Raw genomic sequence first — 22,682 nt, forward strand, 5'->3', positions numbered from 1 at the left:
CCAAGCAAGTATGTATCTGTGTGTCTGTGTGTGAGTCAAAGTGGAAAAGCTGACTCTAAAAATAATATGAAAATGCAAATAACATAGACTAGTTTTACTTTGAAAATGAAGTACAAAGTAGGAGCAATCATACCATGTCATTTTAAGCCTACTCTATATAATAATAATAATAGACAGTGTGATATTGTCTTAAGGATATACAGACATCAGAGGACAGAGGATACAGTCCACAAATATTATGGTCAATTGATAGTCCATAAAAATGTCAAAGAAACTCAATGGAGAAAAGAAGTCTTTTCTGTAAAGGGTGATGGAACAACTGAACAGCCAAATGGAAAAAAAGAAAGACTTATAATCTCACACCATATACAAAAGTTAACCACTGGACAACTGACCAACAACAAAAGTTGCATAGCAGTAGAAAAGTAACAGCTTTTTTAAAAAGTACTACCAGGTCAATTGGTAATTCAAATTTACAAGAACGATGACGACCTTTATCCCTATCTCACCCCAACACAAAAATTAATACTGGAATCAAAATATGAAAGGTAAAACCCCAAACTTTTCAGGAAATAATGTAAGAGAACATCTTCATGTCCTTGAAGTTCATAAAGGAAAAGACTGAGAAAATTAATTAGAATAATTCTTCATTTCTGTTCTAAAAAGGCAATGAGAGTACAAAGGTAACCCAGAGGTTGAAAGAAGGGAACTGCAACACACTCCTGTCCAGAAAGTATACGGAACTCCTGTATAAAAAAGATAGTCAAATAGAAAACAAACAAGGGGACTTGAGTAGGCAGAGTCGATAAACAAAACATCCGATCCAACAATACGAGTCGCAGTATAAATGGGTAAAAACTGCTTTGAAAATTAGTCTGGCATTCTACTAGAGTTCCACATATAATTACCATGCCTGCCTGCCTGCTAACTGCTTCATTCATGTCAGACTCTGTGTGACCCTATGGACTGCAGTCTGCCAGGCTCCTCTGTCCATGGGATTCTCCAAGGAAAAATACTGGAGTGGGTTGCCATCCCTTCCTCCAGGGATGCCCTATCCACTAGCAATTCTATTCTTGGCGATATACGCAATAGAAATGAATGCACACGTGCACTAAGAGAAATACATAAAAATGTTTACAGGATATCTTACTCATAACAGCCCCAAATACAGCTGATACAACCCCTGTATCTTCAACTTTAAATTGAACAGACTGTGGTATACTTATACAGTGAAATACTCAGCAATGAAAGGAAACTAACTCCAGCTACTTGCAACAAGTATAGATGATCCTCACAAACATAATACTGAGTTAAAGAAGCCAGGCCCAAGAAAATGCATTCTACATATTTTTATTTATATAAAGTTTTAAAAAATGAACAAAACTGAAGTTTAACATTAAAAGACAGAACAGTTATTATCACCGAGGAGACAGGGTCTCTCGGATGCTAATATTGTTTTATTTCTTAAACTCAATGGTAGTTAACTGGGGACTGGTTTTACAATAATTCATTGAACAACGTTTCTTTTACTTACTGTGTTGTGTGTATTCCAATTTAAAAGGCTTAAAAAAAAATCAACAATTTATTTCTTAAATATTGCAGACACACATCCTAGGTACGAGTGTAAAGAAAGAGATAGGAGAAAGGAGAAAGTTAGTTTGCTCTAGGACTAAAAATTCAAAGGAGGTTTACATGCTGGCATTGCTGCAGAGGGACCACTGATTAAGAAGTAGGTCCATTCCTGCTTTGGGGCTGGAGTGACTAACTATGAAAGTCAACTGTTCTGATTTCACTTCTTGCCTCTTGTTACTGTCCGGAAGGTTGAATGGGCTATGGACAGAAACAGAACCAGCAGCAGCATTTTCTGTTAAGATAGATGTAGCATTTCAATCTTGCTCAACACAACACTTCCTGAAGGTAACTCCAGTCAGGTGGCGTTGGTACATGAAGTGAAATATATTGCCACCTGAGTGCCATAGTAATAACAAGTATTAGTCTCACATACTTTGTCATGTGACAAAGAAAACAGAGTCAAGACTCTAAGGAAACCTGACAACGAAATGGAACACAGTATCCTAGATTTGATCTATATCCAGGAAAAAAAAAAAAACAGTAGGAAAGTTGGTGAAATTCTAGTAAGATCCATAATTTAGCAATCAGTATTGTAATAATAATCTTAATTTGTTGGTTTTGATCACTGCACTGTTGTTACATAAGCTCTAACATCAGAAGTTGGGTAATAGGTATACAGAAATTCTCTGTACTAGCTTTGCAACGTTTCTGGAAATAAAGTGATTTCAAAATAAAAAATATTTTTTAAAATCTGTGGGAAAATCTTCTTTAAGTTAGTGAAAATTAATGTTCCTGTTTGTACAGAAAAGTTCAGCTGATATAAGTAAAATTCTGTCATAAACAAAGGAAATGCCAACAGATGGCAATGTGATACTGCCATGTTACTATTACTGTAAATAGGGAACTAGGGTTAGGGTTAGGTTATCTTTTCATTTAAAGATAATATTACTCAATATTTAAAGATAATATTTAAATATTTAAAGATAATATTACTCAATAGTTTTGCCAGGTCAACGATGACTTTGAACTTTTTTCTGATTGAGTATCAAAGAGACTAAGTTGTAGATTAAAATAGGAGGAAAAAACACAAACTATTAATAAGATAGAATTACTTGAGAACTATAGCTAGTCAATGTAAAACAGAAAGTTATTTCTACCTAAAGTCTTCTAGAAACTATATAGTTGACATTTTTTAAAAAAATAAAAAAGATCTGACAAAATCAGCTTATGAGGTAAAATGCATACACCATGTTAGCAGAATCTACAGTTCAAAATGCAAATATTTTATATTATAGAACCCCACGGCAGTCAAAAGGAAAAGATTTTTAAGTTCTGAATCTAGATATTGAGAAATAATTATTTTCCCAAAAATAAGAACTTCAAGATAAACTGGGATAGAAAACTCATCTTACAAATAGACAAACTGCCTTGAAAACAAACAAAAAAACCAAACCCACACAACCATGTAGACACTGATAAGAATCTAAGAATCCCAGGCAAAAATTTAAGAAGCCAAAGAAAGCAGGCAAAATACACAGCAGATAAAGTATAACTATTACCAACCATTTCATTTTGTTGCTTCAAACAATGTTCTCTGTCTTCAGCATATTTTTTCATCTCTTTGTTTCGTAGATTCTCAGCTTCTTTTGCTTGAGTGATAAGCATCATTTTTTCTTCTAACCATTTTTTTCTTTCAGCTTCATGTTTTTGTTCAGATTCCTACATGTAGAAATAGCACAAGTAACTACCACATGTTTCAAAAGCAGTTAATAAATCTGCATTTATAAACATTTCCATATAATACATGGCTCTTCATTTCACCTTTTAGAAAACTTAAAAACAAGCATTTTTCTTTAAATAATGAAAAAGTTTGAGTATATTTCAGATTATAAAATGAACATTGTCAGTTGCTTTCCTAAATATTTCATTTATAAACTTAATTTTGCTATAAAGTCCATTTAAGAACTTTCCTTCATCAGTGAGCTTAAGAAATAACTGAAATTTCTGAAAGAATTACAGAGAATCAAGTCTTCCTAAATGCCAGATTAAAAAAAATTTTTGATTTATAGTGGTCATTTCTAGCTGTGATTCCTAAAATAAAATTTTCCCAGGTATACAGAATGTCAAAGAGTAACTTGTGTAACAGGACAAATATTTATTAGTTTAAAGAATACAGGGAATAGCTGGACAGAAAATACAGTTGATCAATAAATTTTAAAGAGGCTTCCATAGATCCTTCAAGTTCAAAAACATCTCATTTATACGTTCAAAACTCATGTAAAACTTCTTTTGGAGCAAAAATAATAATACTACACTAAAAGCTATGTATTTAAAAATCTACTGTTCTTAAAACTTGCAAAACCACTGTGCCAGATAAATTACCACAAGCCCATTACAGAATTACAAAGTTTATTATATAAGATACATGATCATATTATTTTAGAACGCAAAACACACCAGTATTCCTTAATATGAACATTCGCAAAGTAATCAGTGTATTTTTTCATAACTAATGGATTATCCACTCTGTTCTAGCTGCTTTTGGTTCTGACAATGAAAAGGATAAATTCTACAGTATGTAATTAATAGTTAAAAAAAAGAAAGGAACTGATTTATTTAATATCTGATTATATACAGCCTGAATTTAAGAAAATAATTTAGATGCAATCTTTTCAAAACTCATTACTATGCTTTCTTCAATGCCAAAACTGCAGTTGGATTGTAACTTCTAATAAATAAAATGTATAAAATTGTACATAATATTTGTTAAGTCCCATTAAAAAATCTTTGCCCTGTATGTTCTATTCTACACATGGCATGTGAAAGCTAAATAAGGAAAAATACATAAACAGGAAACGGTATCTTCTATGTAGTAATATAGTTTCAAATGTAGTAATATAGTTTCAAATGTATTCCAATGTTCAGACATACAATTCTATTCTTTTCCAGCTTAATAATTAAATTTACAATAATCAAAATAATTTTCCTAATAGTTTCTTCTCTATAGTGGTGTTTGAAGAGTTAGAAGTTTAAACAGTACAAAAATAGGTACAAAGACTTAAGACATGATGATACAGAAATTAAATATGTAAAACTGAAGACCCAACCACTGCATTTTCATTGGCACTTAGTAGCTTGTATTCTAGGGAATCTCTTCCCCATGTCATTTCAACATGTACTGAGAAATTATATACTAACATTTCCCAGCCATGAGTATATCCATATCTAAATTAATTATAAAATATTTACTAAACCATCTTCTTATGAGAAATATTAATAAATATATAGATACAATTACACATGTAGATAAAAATCATACCTGTAACTCATCTTGAAGCTTACTGAGTTTTGTATTAAGTACATCTGTGTTATCCTCAAATTCCTTATTTGAACTTTGACTGTGTTTGGCTTCCAAATCTTTGCATTTTTCCTTCCATTCTTCCAATTCTGATATGGAAATATAAATTTTTTTTAAAGTACATGCAAAAGTTATACTGCACAGAGATGTATGTGTCATGGGATACAGACAGGAATCAGCAGAGCCCAGAAGCAGAAGATCATAGGCCAAAATATTAAATAGAACTGAGACCATTCTGGGCTTCCCTTGTGGCTCAGCTGGTAAAGAATCCGCCTGAAGTGCGGGAGACCTAGGTTTGATCCCTAAGTTGGGAAGATCCCCTGGAGAAGGGAAAGGCTACCCACTACAGTATTCTGGCCTGGAGAATATACAGTCCATGGGGGTCACAAAGAGTCGGACACGACTGAGAGATTTTCACACACACACACACACGCAGAGAGACCATTCTACAAGCTTACCAAATTCTTAGACAAGAACTACAAAAACCTCTCAATAACTCATTGAATAGTGTTCTGAGTATACAGTTTAAATGAGTGCCAATATACAGGAAACTTCATGCTCTCAAAAATTTAAAAAAAAAAAAAATGGTATTCTGAACGACAGAATCAGAGTATTTATTGAGCTAAACATACAAGATGATACCAATTGCTGTAGCAAGGTGAAAAAGTTGAAAGTTTATTCTTAACATCTGGGGAACACTGCAAGCTATCATCCAGTTATTATGAAAGTGTACTGATTCCTTTTTTCAATGAGATACAACGATCTTCATCACAGTAAAACATAACAAGTGACAGGATATTCCAAAAAGACAATAAATACTTTTCTATCATCAATTTTTATAAATATTAAACCACATTAAAAAGGAAAGCAAACCAGTAAAAGAAAGAAAATGAAAAAGTATGCTTTGAAATATTTAAGCATCTTGTTTTACCTGTGGCCAGTCTTTTGGTTTCTTCTAATTTAGCCTCAAGCACTTGATCTTGTTCTACCTGAGTTTGCTCTTGTTCTTCCAGGGTCATTTGCATGTCTTTGATTATTTTTTCTTTAACACTCAGATCTAAAAATTTAGAAAGAACACTGTAGAAATTATTAACATCTACATCTAGATATCCATATTGAAAATTAAGTTAACTTAAATAGAATATGCGTTCCACATAGACAAAACTTTGTCTCGTTCACTGCTATATTTTCAATGCCTAGACCAGTACTGGCATATATGAAGGATCAAATAAGTAACTGATGTACAGATGAAAGCAAGAATAAACAGACAGAAAAGGAAGCCTTTCAAATAAAATTAATCATTTTCAATACAATTAAGCTATTAATAAAAATCATAAAACTATTATTTTACTGTTCTTCACTTAATTGTGCTTCAGATACACTATGTTTTTTAAAAATTCAAAGTCTGTGGCAATCCTGCATCAAGCAAGTCTATAAGCACCATTTTTCTAACAGCATTTGTTCACTTCTTGCCTCTGTATCACATTTTAATAATTCTATCATTATTGTTGTATTTGTTATGATGACCTATGATCACTGATCTCTGATGTTACTACTGTATTTCTAGGGGGGACGCTATGAACTACTACAATGTAAGACAGTAAGATTAACCCATTATGACTGTGCATGCTCTGATTGCTCCCATGACCAGCTATTTCCCTGTTTCTCCCTCTCCGTGGACCTCCCGATTCCCTAGGACATAACAATATTGAAATTAATCCAATTAATAACATTACAGAGGCCTTCAAGTGTTCAAGTGAAAGGAAGTGTTCAAGGAGAGTCACACAACTCTCACTTTAAATCAAAAGCTAGAAATGAAATGATTATGTAAGGAAGGCATATCAAAAGCTGAGACTAGCCAAAAGCTAGGCCTCTCGTTCCAAACACTCAAGTTGTGACTACAAACTAAAGTTCTTCAAAGTCCTACCCCGGTGAATATTCAAATGATAACAAAGCGAAACAGACTTACTGATGATATAGAGAAACTTTCAGTGGCCTGGATAGAGAAATCAAAAAAAACCACAACATTCGCTTAAGCCACAGCTTAATTTAGAGCAAAGCTCTAATTCTTTCCATTCAACGAATGCTGAGAAGTGAGGAAGTTGCAGAAGGAAAGTTTCAAGCTAGCAGAGGTTAGTTCTTGAGGTTCAAGGAAAGAAGCTGTCTCCAAAACATAAAAGTGCAAGGTGAAGCAGCCAAGTGCTGACGTAGAAGGTGCTGCCAGTTATCCGGAAAAATGACTAAACTGCTGAAATCTCATGATAAAACTTGAACAGACGACGAGTTGCTTCTTAAGGATGAGCAAAGAAAGTGGTTTCTTGAGATGGAATCTATTCTGAGTGAAAAATGTTGAAGTGACAACAAAGGATTCAGAATATTACATAACCTGAGTTTATGTAATGTAAAGCAGTGGCAGAGTCTAAGAGGCTTGACTCTAATTCTGAAAAAATTCTACTGTGGGTAAATAGGCATCAAACAGCAGAGCACGCTACAGAGAAATTGTTTATGAAAGGAAGAGTCAACTGATGCGGCAAATTTCCTCACTGTCTTACTTTAAGAAATTGCCACAGCCACCCCAATCTTCAGCAACCACTACTTTGTTCAGTCAGCAGTCTTCAGCATCAACATAAGGCCCTACTCTATCAGCAAAAAGATTACAGCTCCCTGAAAGCTCTGATGATGGTTAGCATTTCTTAGCAATAAAGTATTTTTTAATTAGGTGTGAGGACTGTTTTTTTAAACATAATACTATTATGTCTTAATCTGGAAAAGGTAAAGAAACAAGATTCTCCCCTAAAGCAACCAGAAGGAACACAGTTTTGCAGATATCTTGATTTTAGCCTTATTAGACCTTTTTCAGACCTCTGACCTCCAGAGTTGTAAGGTAATATATTTGCATTGTTTTAAGCCATTTAACTATGTGCATGGGTGCTAAGGGCTTCCCTGGTGGCTCAGACTGTAAAGAATCTGCCTGCAATGTGGGAGACCTGGTTCGATCCTTGGGTTGCGAAGATCCCCTGGAGGAGGGCATGGCAACCCACTCCAGTATTCTTGCCTGCAGAATGTCATGGAGAGGAGCCTGGTAGGCTCTACAGTCCACAAGGTCACGAAGAGTTAGACATGACTGAAGTGATTTAGCACACATGCACAGGACCAAATCTGAAACATCTCTGAGGTACACCAGTACTAATAAACACATATACTGGGGTTTAGAAAAAACCTTATTTGACAAATTTCACTGTTAATATTCTTAAACCAAAACTAAAACTGAAATTTTTACCTCCTTAAGACAATAAATTCTCAATCCCAAATTTACTATTTTGAAAATCTCAAGTAATTATTTTTTCTAGAAAAAATTTCAAAGCTAAATATTTATTTCTAGTGTTTTTTAAACCAGCTCCTCAGGAACAACTGTGCTATGATAACCTTACTAAAACTGTTTCTGGCCCTTGAAAAAATGACTAAAATAATGGATTATAAATAATTCGAATCCTACCTGAAAGAGATAAGGAGGAAAGACTGGCTTATTGTCTTTGGTGACACAGTACCAGGGCTCACTTCCCACACCTCTTACCAAGACTACTATTCATGTCAGAGGTGAGGAATCTATAAATGCATAGCTCAAACTCAGAGCACTAAAAGTAACACAAATATCTAAAGATGGCCCCCTTAAAATACTTACTATAAAGCAAGCTTAAAACAAAACAATGAGAAAATATCTTGAGTAATTTTCAGTATTTCTGTTCATTGATATAAGCCACCAGGAGAATTAATGAAACAGAATTCTTTCTTAGGATCAAAGAAGTACTGGTATTCTACCCCAAACTCTTCCTTTGAAAAAGCATGATATGCAAATATATTGACTATATAGTTAATCACAATTTTATTCAAATAATCTGTTCATGCATCCTATCATCTGCTCTAAATTAGAGGGTTCAAAAGAAGGAATTTAAGTATCTAGATAGCAATCAGTAAAGTCCCAAGACACCAATGATAACTTCACTAATGGCTATCCATCTATTGTGAAATGTAGAAACAGTAAAAGAAAAAAGATAATTATATTGATCATAGCCTCCAATAACTGAACTTTATTTCAAGAAAAGAATCCAGAAATACGCAACAAATAAAACACAAAATAAAACAAAAGGACAGGAACTAGATACTTCATCAAAGCTATCTAAAGACAGCTATCAACTAACATAACTAAATAAATGACTGGCAGACAATCAATCAATCAAGTGTTTAACATTCAGGGGAGAGGATCACTGAAAGCTATATAATGTCCTAGCAAGGCTTCAAGGAGGAAAAGCTTAAGTATAATGTTCGAGAACAGCTTGGTTGTGGAAAGAAGGGACATAGCACCAACTTGTGAAAGAAACGACATACAAATGTCATGTAAAACTCTGGATTAGAAATACTCAGTGATTGGTAATTTCACAGCAGTTCAGTGGTTAAGATATGGCGCTCTCACTGCCAGGGCCCCGGGTTCGATCCCTAGTCAGGGAACTAGATACCACATTCCACAACTAAGAGTAGGCATGTCACAACTAAAGATCCCAAGTGCCACAACTAAGACCCAGGGCAGCCAAATAAATTATTATTTTTTTACTAAAGTGAGAGAATTCACACTTCTCAATATCAAAACTCACTAAAAGGTAAGTAACAATACTGTATGGTACTAGCATTAAGGACTGACACATAGAACAATGAAAGAGTTAAGAGTTAGGAGATAAATCCTTACATTTATGGTCAACTGATTTTCAACAACGATGCAAAACAATGCAACAGGAGAAAGAATAGTCTTTTCAACAAATGGTGCTGTGACAACTGGATCTCCAAATGAAAGAGAATTAAGTTCGACATCTACCTTACATAATATACAAAATTATACTCAGATTAACTCAAAAGTGAATCAAAGACCTAAATACAATAGCCAAAAACTATAAAACCCTTAGAAGAAAACCTAGGTAACTTCAGGTTAGGCTACAGGTTTTTTAGACATGATACCTAAAGCATAAGCAATCAAACCAAGACAGGTAACATCAAAATGAAAAACTTTCACTTTGTAAACACTGTAAAGCAACTATACTCCAATAAAAATTAACTTAAAAAATTAAAAACTTTTATCTATCAAAGGACACTATCCAGGAAGTGAAAAACCACCCACAGAATAGGGGAAAACATTTACCTGATAAGGGTCTAGAATCCAGAAAATATAAAAATCACAACTCCACACCCACACACAAAAAACAAGTGGGGTTAGGGGGCAAACAACCCAACTGAATTGTCTGAGGGAACAAGAGGGGGCAACCTTTGCCCAAAATAGGCAAAGCACATTAAGGACATTAACAGACATTTCTGCAAAGAAGATATATTAATGTCCAATAGCAGAAGACAAGATGCTCAATATTACTAGGAAATGCAAATCAAAACAACAAATAGGACTTACCGGGTCGTCCAATGGTTAAGAATCTGCCTTGCAATTCCGGGGATATGGTTTCAATCCCTGGTCAGGAAACTAAGATCCTACATGCTGTGGACCAACTAAGTCCACGTGTCTAAACTACGAAGCCTGTTCTGTGGAGCCTGTGCCCACAACTAGAGAAGCTGTGCGTCAGAACAAAAGATCTCAAAGACACAATGAAGATCCCACGGACCACAACTAAGACTTGCTGCAGCTGAATAAATAAGTGAACCAAAATGACATACTCCTTTATACCCACCACGATGTCAGGGGAAAAAATTATGTCTACTCCGTGTGAATATGACCTTACTAGGAAAAAGAGGCTTTGCAGAGGTAATCAAGTTCAGAATAAGGTCATACTGGATTAGCGTGCCTGAATGCAAAAGTTGCTTCAGTCGTGTCCAACTCTTTGCGACCCTGTGAACTGCAGTCCACCAGGCTCCTCTGTCCATGAGATTCTCCAGGCAAGAATACTGGAGCAGGTTGCTCCAGTGGGAAGTCTCAGGGGATCTTCCCAACCCACAGGTGGAGCCCACGTCTCCTGCATTGCAGGTGGATTCTTAATAGCTGAGCCACTGGGGAACTCCTGCTACTGGATTACAGTGGGCCCTAAATTCAACATAATTGGTGTCCTTGTAAGAAAAGGGAAGCTTGTATGGCAACAGATAGGGAGAAGAAACACACTCAGAGGGAAGATGTCTATGTTAAGACAGAAGCAGAAGCTGGAGTTCTGGTGGAAGCATGAATGGAGAGTGATTGCTAATCAGTACAGCATTTCTTTCTAGGGTGATGAAAACGCTCTGGAGTTACACAGTGGTAGTGGCTGTACAAGTTTGTGAATATACTAAAAGCTACCAATACTATACACTTTTAAAGGGTAAATTTTATGCTTTGTGTATCTCAATTGAAAAACTCAGTAAGATACCTAGGTAAATGGCATTCAGTATTTAAATAGAACTTTAGAAGCCAGGGAAACCCTCAAGAGCTAAAAATGTACTTTTCTGCTTGTCAGAGAATGTCTAACACAAAGTTAAAATCACAAAGGTGAAGGAACTCAACAGTGAAAACTAAAAGAAAAAGATAATGATGCCTTATTCAAGAAATCTGTCACAGTGGCTAAGGTCCATTCTGAGAGAAAGGCAGTAACCAGAAGAATAGATCACAAAAGCCAAGGTAAAAGAGTTTCAAAAAGGGGGAAGCTACACATAACCTTTATACTAGAAAAAATACTCTTACACAATTAATACTACTTAAAAAAAGAAAATGAGAGAAAGTGAATTGACAAACAATTAAAAAATAAAGGAAAGGACAGATTGCAAAAACCAAAAAGATCTGAAACTATGCAGGTTACAAGTGGCCTGGATTAAAGTTTAGAGAGACTGGAGAAGATGGAAGATTAAGAGTACTCAAAATGGGCCTACACCACACATCTCAATATGTGGCCAAGAAATAAAATAGTAAAATATGAAAGAAACTATATTCTGGTTCAAAGAATGTTTTATAGAATAGCCAAGATCTATTCACACCTGCCAACAATGACAAAGGAGCCAAAGTAAAGGAAAATTCCAAAACTATTACAGAAATATGAGATGGTTATGGGACAATGGCCTAAAAGGGTGGGAGAAAATAAGATTCTGTAGGGACATGTATTTTCACATCCAAGTTACTGATCCAAGTTAATTCCTCTTCACTGATAAACTTCAGGGTGGTTAATTACTCTTGAGAATCAATGCTTTTCTCTTGTGATAAAGTTACATTTTATGTTGCCCTTATTTCACTTCAGAATTTTCAAAGGAAAATGATGAACCAATTGTTATTCTAGCTACTTATTTTGCAGTCTTTTTAGTACTGGAAGAAGAGGTTTGTTTCTGACCTTTGCACACTCTCTCATACTGTTGTATAGCTTCTTCCACTTTTTGATTATTTAACTGCTCCTGCAAATGAAAGAATATGAAATGCAAATGAAACTTAATCATACGCCAATATTTAACAGTGGGACTTGAACAGGGTTTATTATTAACTTTGAAATCTATCTCCTAGAAGGCTAAGAGTCTTAAGCTCCTAAGTTTGTTTCACCTCAGAGTAAAGGGTAGGGTGAGAGTGATAATAGGAAAAAACAAAACAAAAACACCCCCCCCCAACTTTATACCTTTAATCTACCTCAAAAATGCCAAATCATTTTCTTCACTCAACATTTTAAGCTAGCATGTATGTCCTCTTACACAACACAAAAAGCATAAAGGGTAAGAAATATATTTAATATGGGAACAACAAAGTAAACCATAAATAAATTCCTTATCAAGTAAACTCAAGATGCAGAAAAAATTGAGCCCCCACATCCCCTACATGTAGAAAGTAGCTGGAAGGTTTGAAAAAGACGCAACATTAGTTTATGGACACTGGAAATCCTTCAATTTTAGTTTTAACCCGTCTGGTAATCTAACCTTCTATCTAGAGCTGGAAGGATGGTGAAGAGACAATGAAAGAAAACGAGGGAGGAACTATGGAGGTGGATGGACAGAGATGGATGGAAACACAGAACTGCAAAGGTTGACGGACAGGGACAAAACAGATGGGAAACAGCACTACAGACATGGACCCACAGAAGGGAAACAGAGAACCAAGGAGGTGGACGGGTAGGACGGAACCAGGCGGAGAATGACAGAGGTAGACAGAGAATGACAGAAGCAGACAGATGGAAAGCGACTAAGGTGGATGCAGAATGATGCAGGTAGCACTGACACGACTGAAACAGAGAACAAGGACAGTGGACAGAAACAGACAGAGAATGGCGGAAGTGGGTGACCAGAGACCGAAACGCTGAGGACAACACAGGCTAACAGAGAACGATGGAGGTGGTCAGGCAGGACAGAAGCAGATGGAGACGGAAATAGATGGAAAATGACAGCGGCGGTCCAAGGTGGTCCGACAGTGAGGGAAAGAACCTAGTCAGTGTCTGGCTACATAAGGGCACACTATAAACAAAATTTCCATCTGTCTTGACACCTCACCATTCCTTTGGATTGATGCTCAAATCATTTATCACCAAATACTCATAGCTGTTCCTCAAAGTCCCCTAAAGATCCCTAGGGTGTTGGAATCATGAAATAATTGTCTTCTTCAAAGTAGGATTTTAACAGCTTTTTTCTTCCTAAAGGCCTCCAAACATCTCCTAAAAACATGACTCTTGTTCTGCAGGTGTCAGGGAACATGAAGGCGGACTAAGAGATCCCCCTGAAATGGGGCTCCCAACGCCTGGGAATCTCCCCTAAACCTGGGGCTGCGATGCCCTTCCCTGACAGCAAATGCAAACAAATCTCTGGAGCAATCCCAGCTGTTACAGGCACCTTGACCAGACACTGGGCTGGGTTTACCACCTAAGACTCCTGAGTTGTGATAAACATTTTAAGGCAGGATAAGGAAAAAAAAAAAAATTTTTTTTTACAAGCATAAAATTCTCTGTGCCCGCCTCCTACCCTATTTTAACTGTGCATTATGCACTGGCATTAACCCCTCCTTAGAAGACACAGGAATGCCTGCTGGATGGTAAAAAGCTATTTTCTCCTGGTGCCAGCAAGGTAACTCCTTAGGAGATACCTTCCTTCTTATCGTGAAAGGGGCCATGATTACCCCCTACTCATATCTGAGTACTGTAAATTGTCAACAATATATCATTGGATGTATAACCCTTTGCCTCAAAATGTATGCAACTTTGCTTTGACCTCTAATGGGAACAGTCCTAAGAGCTTTCTGAAAGACTGTCTCCCAGGTTATAATCCTCAGATTATCCATTTTTTACTCTAAAAAAACATATATACATTTAACTAAACACTAAAATATACCAGCAGAGTCTATTTAAATCATCTTTAAAAATAAAACTGTTACCTGAAGTTGCTGAATGGTTCGCTGTTTCATATCTATTTCCTGAGAACACTGGTTTTTCTTTTTCTCCAGTTCATTAATTTTAATCCTCAACAATTTCTCCTCATCACGCATTACAGAGACCTACAAAGTAATAAATCAAATTAAGTATTTCTAAAAATACTAATTGCTTTTGTTGTTTAAAATTCAAGGCCACTGTTTCAAAGATTAATGTCCTTTTTAAGAGCATTAGAAAAATTACAGATTCTAACATACATGATGTAGCTCAAATTATCAGAATCTCAAACTCTGCAAATGCTCCCAAAAAAGACTCAGAATAGTCCCATGCATGCAAGAGGGAAATCATTATCATGGAAAAATCAATAGAGATACTCTAGGGGAAAAATACTGACTCTGATTTCCAAGATTTATTAAGTAATATGATCCAGTAACACAAGAAATAACTTAACAGCTAATAATGGCATGTAGAGGATGAAAACAGAACAATTACAAGATCAAAAGGTACCCATGCAAGGGAAGGTCAATTGATTTTTGGTGTTACGGGTAACTTAATCCTACAAATCTATTAAAGAAATCAAAAAGCACTTTGAGTTAGTATGCAAATCTTAAAAGAAAAGAGGGGAGAAGGAGGGAGGGGAGAGAAGGGAAAGGGATAAGTAGAGAAAACATGTAATCAAAGTATACCTTTAGGCCAATTTTCAAGATACCTAGGGATCTCATAAACCGAAGGAAATTAACTGAACAAAATTCCCCTTCATAAAAATTATGGAGATACCATAATAATAGTAGTTCTTTGGTTTCAGGTGATTTTTACATTTCTTTTTAGGCTTCCTGTATGTTCCAAAATTACTACAATAAACATATATTCCTTTTATAATCATACATTAATAAGATTAATTTTATGTTATCTTATTTTGTTCAAAAACAAGGGACTTCCACTAATAAACACCATCTTCATCAGTTTTACAGACATAAACCGTCTGCCAATAATACAGAGACTATGTATTGCACCAAGGTGCACATAGGACTGCTTCAGCTTCCATCCTGGCTCTCACACTGGACAAGTTCTCTCTCTCAGTGCCTGTCTCCCTAGTCAGGAAATGGAAGCTAAAACTAGCCCCTATGCCTAACGTTTGTATGAAAACTAAATGAGATGATACATGTAAACTCAGAACAACCAATCCAGAGTAAGCTTCTATTATTATTAGCATTAACATTATACATTGTTTATTTTGAAAGAGAGAAAACACTCTTAATTCTCGCCCTTAGAGTAATGTTAGTCATCTGCACAATAAAACATTACTCAAAAAGAGATACCACCTAAAGCTATGAAAAAAAATATCTTAAAATTAGAACAAATTTTAAAAGCAGTATTTATATATTGCTGATCCCATTTATAAAAATAAAAACACACAAGCACATAGAGTAACTATTTTACATATATGGATACGGAGGGTATCTACCAAGTCATAGCGGGAGCTTCTCTTTACCAGTACAGGCCTAATAGTCATGAAAATTATAATTTATTTGATCAAAAAGTTTATACCCATTCTTTTCATTCATTTTTAATTTACATTAATGCTATATTATTGTGAGCTTTATTATGCTACATTAAAAATTATTCAAGGACTTCAAATGCTGGATAAAAAAGTTTTAAATCTTTTTAAAAGTACTGAGAAACTAACAAAAACATAAATAAATATCAAGATAACAAAAAAATTAAGTGAAAAAATAATCACAAAAATAAGTGTAACATTGACTGGCTTTTGAGGACATTCACAGAAAAAGAAGGCCTGACTTTCAACAAGTAAGCTAGAAAGTATTTGCAATATATTTTATAAGAATTAGAACCAAGGACTTCCCTGGTGGGAAGTGGTAAACAATTACTGGTGGAAATTAGAGAAAGCTCGTGCAGCAATGAAGACTCTGCACAGCCAAAAATAAATAAATAAACAAAAATTTAAAAACAAAGAATCAGACATAAGAATAAAGAAATCCAACACAATAATTTTTAAAAGGATAGCAAAATTAAAAGAAAATATGAATGAATGTATTTCAGAGTGAAAACTAGAATAGACATTTAGTGAATAAAAACAGACACTGAGAGGAATACAACTGAAAACCATAAGATATCCCTTTACCTCCTGACCCAACAATTCTACCCCATGCTCTACAAATTCTTGTACATGCATACCTAGGGCGTGTTTAAAATAGGATCACTCTTTCTTCTAAGAGCAAAGAACAAAAACAATGTAAATGGTCAAAAGAATAGATAACTAAATTGTACAGTTACACACACTTTGGAATATTACACAGCAGTGAAAGTGATTAACTATAACCATACATAAATGACTCTCAGAAATATGATGTGGATAATGTCTCAGAACACAATTAATGTGTAGAAATAAAAAAATATATATATATAGCTTAACTTACATTTTTAACAGATCTAAAAAAAGACAAATATAAAACATTCATTATAGTAACTTCATTGGAGATAGGAAACAAAAAATGGATGAGACCCACAAACATCTGCTGTGTGAATATTCTTCAGACATTAGAATTTAAGTATTCTTTTGTAACTAACTCTAAGGAATGAAAAATATTTCAAATTATTTCAACTTTTTTAAAAAGTCTAATTATGATACAAAATACAGCAGTCATAAAAGAAAAATACATTGCTCCAAGGGAAAAAAGCACCATAATCAAAATCAAGAAAAATGGCAACATAGGGGTCAGGTGCAGGGGTTATCCACAATTAATATCCTTAAAAAGTTACTTTCCTAAATATATAGTAAGCTCCCATAAAGCAATAACAATAAAAAAAAAATAACATAAACTAAAACAAAGAATATGAATACTCAGACCACAGGAGAAAAAAAAAAAATAAATTGTAAACCAAAAAATGTTCATTCTAATTAAAGATATGCAAGTTAGAATTATAGTTGAGATATACTATTTACATGTCAAGTTAGCAGATATCAAAGAAATAATGATAAAATACTACTTTGTGGATAAGAGTATAGAGAAAAATACTTTCTTATACATTAGTTCTGGTGAGTAAATTGGCATAATCTCTAAAAAGCATAATAAATATCAAAATGTACAAACCAATGACTCATAAATTCCACTTTTAGGAATTTATTTCACAGGAAGACCTATAAAAGTTCAAAATGACATCACTGCATCAGTAACTGGAAATTACTTTAATTGTTCAATGATAGGAGACTCATTAACCATAAATACATGTTCCTAGTCATTAAAAAAGTCATCTGGAAACTCTTTGTATCTTGGAATGGAGAGACAGTCAAGATACACTATGTGAAGAAAAACAAGGTTCACATAGTATTTATTGGAGGTTTCCATTTTTTCACAGGAAGAGAAGAAAGGAACAACAGAGGAAGAGGGAGAAGTGAAGAAAAAAAATTACTGGTAACATTTGATTCCTTGGTGGGAAGCTTGATGGCAGTTTTTCCCCTCACTATATATACTTTCATCTGTTTTAAATTTGGAACCATGTGAACATATTTCCTATTTTTAAAATCAAATTATAACAAAAACTTGTGACAACTGCACTACATACTCTCCTACATACAATCTGTAAACAAAAGTTTACTTTTTACTTTTTGGGGGGACTTGAGCTTAGTCCTTAAAAGAAAAAAAAGGTTCTAGTCTTATATAAGGCATATATTTTTCTTACTATTAGACATTCTTCGGTTTGTTTAAGCTGACTAAATTTTCTGTGAAATAACAGTTCTCATCATTTAAAAAAAAATTACAGAGTTGACAAATGTTCCGGTCAATACCAGAATTAGTGTCTAAACATGATATATAAGGAAAACAATCATTATCGTTTAAATTGGCCACACTTTTCAAATAACTAACCTCTTTCTGTACTTGCTCAATCTGCTTTTTGGCATCAGCCAGTTTCTCTTTCAGCTCAGCATAATCCTCTTCCTTCCTCTGAAGATCAGCTTTCAGATTCTGAGTAAGAGTAGTGCTTGCAGAGAGCTCCTCTTTCAACCTAAAAATCACAAATCACTTTCCTATAGTGATATATCACTAATCACTTAGGATCATATGTGTGACTAGTAATCTACAAAATTAGATCTCTTCACAAATTTGGAATGTCCACAGCATGAATGAGTACTTCAAGGAGGATTTCAGGAGATTTTATAAACAGAATTCTGCATGTAAATAACATTCAGTCCCAAAGGTTTATACAAAGTTCAAGTTCTTCTCTCAACATACATGCTATATTTAACCAGATTAAGTTATGCCCACCTAAATGCTTTAAAAGCTATGTAGAAAAATCAATAAAAGAAATGCAAATTTTTAAAACCTTTTAATAACTTTTAGCTTACTTTTCTGTTTCTTGCCAGCTTGTTTCCTTTTCTTCTTCCTTTAATTGAAGTGAATGCTTAGCATCTTGCAAATTTTTTGTTAATTGCGTGATTTCTTCTTTCAATTTGACTTCCCTTTCACTTAAATCTCTGGCATTTTGGATAGAATCTCTAAGATTTGCTTGACATTCATTCAGATCTCTTTCTTGCTTTAAAATGATAGATTCCTTTTCCATAATTTCTTGTTCTAACTTGGCTAAATGGCTACATTCATCTTTCTGAGTTTCTAACACTGCTTCAAGTTCCTTTATTTTCACCTTATAGCAAGTAACATCTTGCATAAGTTCTGAAAGTGCTCTCTTTCCTTCCACTACATGCTGTACTTCAATATCAAGACTAACGGTTTTTTCTTGCAATTCTTCCTTCAGCTGCTGTATAAGACTATCTTTTTCTTTTAGTAAATCATCTTGATTTTTTTTCTCCCTCTCCTCTATTTTTAGTCTATTGTTTTCATTTGTATAGTCTTTTACTTCTGCCTGTAATTTTTCAATTTGTTGTTCTAGTTCCTCAATCTGATGGGTTTTTTTGGAGGAAGTCTTTACAATCTCCTTACATTCTTCCCAAATGGCTTCAACAGTAGAGTGGAAAGACCTTTCCCTACTAAGTTCCTGAATACCATGCTCTTTAACCTGCTTACTTATCAAACAATCATTATCCAAATGATGTAAGTGTGTATTCGGCAGATTATCTTCTTGAGAACAATTGGACAGATCCCTGAGATTGAGTAAATCTATGCTTGCGATCTGAGAAATTGAATCAAGTCTACGCAGTTCATCTATTTTTGCTTGCATTAATTTTATTTGGGAAACATTATTTGTGATGTTTCTTCTAGCAGTTTCTATCTCTTCTGACAATTTCATGATCCTTTCCTTCTGTTCTTGATTTATACTTTTCTGCACATGTAATTCAGAAATCACATTGTCATAACTCAACTGAATTTGTTGGACCTCTATACTAAAACCTAAACTTTTTTTTTCAGAAGAAGAAAGTTCCTGCTGCAAACTAACAATCTGTTTATTTAATTCTGTTTTTTCTTCCTTTTCATTTTTAAGTTCATTCTCAATGGTGAGCAAACGTGTTTTTAACTCTTCATTATTTTCTTGTAGAACTCTAATGTTTTCCTCATCTGAAATGCTCTCTTGCATTTCTTCACTTTTCTTTTGGTCTTCAGTGATAGTTGGACTAGCATGTGTAAGTCCTTTAAAAATTAAAAAAAAATATATTATTAATCTGGCAAACCTCAATACAATCAAAAAGTTACCATATAAGCCAGTATTTCAAACATATGAAACATATGAAAACAAACAATGAAAAACAGAGATAAGCTATTGAGTTAAAAAAGAAAAATCAGGTTGCAAAACATACACAGTATAAACCCAATTATGTAAAAATCATAGTTCCATTAAGTCACAGCAGAGTTATTAGCAAAGGATGTACAAGAAAATACTGGCAGCTACTTCTGAGTGTGATTACCAGTTACTTCTACTTTCTTTTTACAGTTTTTAATGCTATCTGAATTGTTTACCACAAATCTTTATTATTACTATGAGATAGAGGGTAGGGAATCACACCCTAAGGCCAACTAAAGAACAGTTTTAAAGTACAATTATACTATAGGCCTAGTAAATCAGTGATTTACAAACTGAGTGCCTTACACTTTCAGAGCGGAAATTAGGAGAAAAATGGTTAAACTTCTGCTAAGTCTAATGGAGTCTTACCTTTACTAGTTGCATAACTGTCAATAAACTGATCCCATGGCTGTTTCCTCAAATGTAAAATGGAAATAATGGATCACCTATCTCAGAATTATTGTGAAGATCAAGAAAATAAATGAACTTGGAACACTGTGTTTGGGGTATAGTTAGATTATTGTTAGAAACTGAAAATCTGTACAGAAGAGCTCAGCTAGTTAAAAATTAATAAATGTTTCTTTTTCAGGCTTAATCTCTACATTTCAAAAAATAGGATATTTCTCTCTGCCCTACTTTCTACAGGATAGTGTTAAGAGGGCCAAATAAATTAATATATAATGTATGTTAAAGCATTTCCTAAATGTTATGTAAGTACAAGAACTTACACAAATACAGTTGATATACATTAAATTAAACTGTGTCCAGAGGATGCACTATTAGCTAAAAGTTAATTCTTAATATTTATGTTGACAAAATAAATCATCTCACACAACTGTCCAATATAAATTATGTTCAAATTTTTCTCACAGATTGCATGATTAATTCTTGAAACATAATTCTCAATTCTCCAGATATACAAATTTATCTTTTTATATTTTCATACAATTTCCATTACGATAATAACTGATCTGATGAGTGTCTCATATCCTAGGAAAATTAATTCAAAACCTAAGAATCTGAACCTTTGGTTTTTAAATTTTTTTCCTATTCTATTTCACTTCATGGTTTGATGTTTGTATGTGTGAGTTTTATATACAACATGACTATAATACAATTTATATGTATTTTTTACACAATACTGTACTGATCAACTCAACATGTCCTTTTGACCTTCATGCATTCCCCCCAACTGGCCATTTATCTGTCAATTTCACCTATATTTTTATTTGGCAGTCTCACTAAGCACATTAAGAATCAAATTCCTGCTTAGAGGTGCCAGGTACAATATGAAATCCATAAATGCAGAAGGTAGTCATAAGGAAGAAGTGGACTGAAATTCTCCAAAAAATCTATTACTTTCAGTTGGTAACTGTCCAAAGAATCTTTAAAAGGTATATTTTATAGTTGTCTTTTTAGTAAGTGCCACCATATTATCCTATGAATCTGAGTACATCATATTATATTGAAATACTATATATACTTGTTGCTCTCATCTATTATATTCCAAATTTCCTGACAGAAGACTCTCTGTGTCTAATGCATCTTTACATACTTGAACAATAATCCTAAATGAATTATTTTTGACATTTAGCTATGTTGCTTATGTTCTCCTTTTCTATCTCTAAGACATATCACTGGATCAAAAAACACAATTTTTGTAATCAATCACCTACTCCGGTTCTAGATACATGCAAATTTATAATCTAACATGCCCCAGTTATATTAACTCAGTTACTGTGGTGTAATTTTATGTTTTAAATTTTAAGGTTTTATCTTTACGGTATCTTTTTTACAATAGTGATTCTCTAGTTTTAGAGAGTGAGCAAGAGAGCTCAGAATGTAGATTCCAAGCAAATATCAAACATACTGATTTGGTAAATCTGGAATGTAGTGTACATGCAAACACTTTGAGCGTACATACACAATGATCCAGGCACTTATCTGTCACCCCTGTAATACATTTGGGATCTAAACATAGTTTGCTTCATTACAAAGCCCCTATCTGGCAGCCCGGCTACATGTAATTGTTCCGTAAGAGATAAATATCAAATCTCACACAGCAATGAGATTCAAGCCCTTAAATTTTTCCCCCTGCTGTGGCAGGCTCTTGGGCATCTAGATGAGAGACATTAGTACCCAATCTAACGAATCTGTTCAATTAAGAAGGCATCTTTAATATCATAAAAAGTCCTTTAAAATTAATACAATCCTACATACAAACAGTATGCACAGCACAAGAATCAGTCAACAAAATGAAAAGGCAACCTGTGGAATAGAAGAAAATATCTGCAAACCATTTGTCCGGTAGGACAAGGAATTAATGTCCAAAATATATAGGAAACTCACCCAACTCAACAGCCAAAAACTCAAGCAATTCAATTAAAAAATTGGCAGAGAAGCCAAACAGATATTTTTCCAAAAAGACATACAAATAATCAATAGGTACGGGAAAAGGTGTTCAATATCACTAATTATCAGGGAAAAGGAAATCCAAAGTACAGTAAGATTATCACCTAACACTTGTTAGGATGTCTATCATCAAAAAGATAAGAGATAACAAATGTTGAGAAGAATGAGAACAAAGAGGAAATCTGCTCACTGTTGATGGGGATATTAAGTAGTATAGGCAGTAGAAAACCAGTACGGAGGTT

General features: G+C 34.1%; 1 protein-coding gene across 11 annotated transcripts in view; it reads right to left on the minus strand.

Moving 5' to 3' along the window:
• The window catches only part of KIF20B (kinesin family member 20B), a 78,568-nt gene that overhangs the window by 13,356 nt on the left and 42,530 nt on the right, over window positions 1-22,682 (minus strand). For all 11 annotated transcript variants that reach the window (XM_043476042.1, XM_043476039.1, XM_043476050.1 and 8 more), the window contains 7 exons: window positions 18,641-19,877; window positions 18,162-18,300; window positions 14,280-14,399; window positions 12,268-12,328; window positions 5,862-5,987; window positions 4,892-5,019; window positions 3,136-3,291 (listed from right to left, as the gene is read on the minus strand). In XM_043476042.1, the coding sequence (XP_043331977.1) occupies window positions 3,136-3,291; window positions 4,892-5,019; window positions 5,862-5,987; window positions 12,268-12,328; window positions 14,280-14,399; window positions 18,162-18,300; window positions 18,641-19,877 (1,967 nt within the window). The remainder of the gene's footprint in view (window positions 1-3,135; window positions 3,292-4,891; window positions 5,020-5,861; window positions 5,988-12,267; window positions 12,329-14,279; window positions 14,400-18,161; window positions 18,301-18,640; window positions 19,878-22,682) is intronic.

The sequence above is a fragment of the Cervus canadensis genome, chromosome 8 (genome assembly GCF_019320065.1).
Source record: "Cervus canadensis isolate Bull #8, Minnesota chromosome 8, ASM1932006v1, whole genome shotgun sequence".
Classification (NCBI taxonomy): domain Eukaryota; kingdom Metazoa; phylum Chordata; class Mammalia; order Artiodactyla; family Cervidae; genus Cervus; species Cervus canadensis.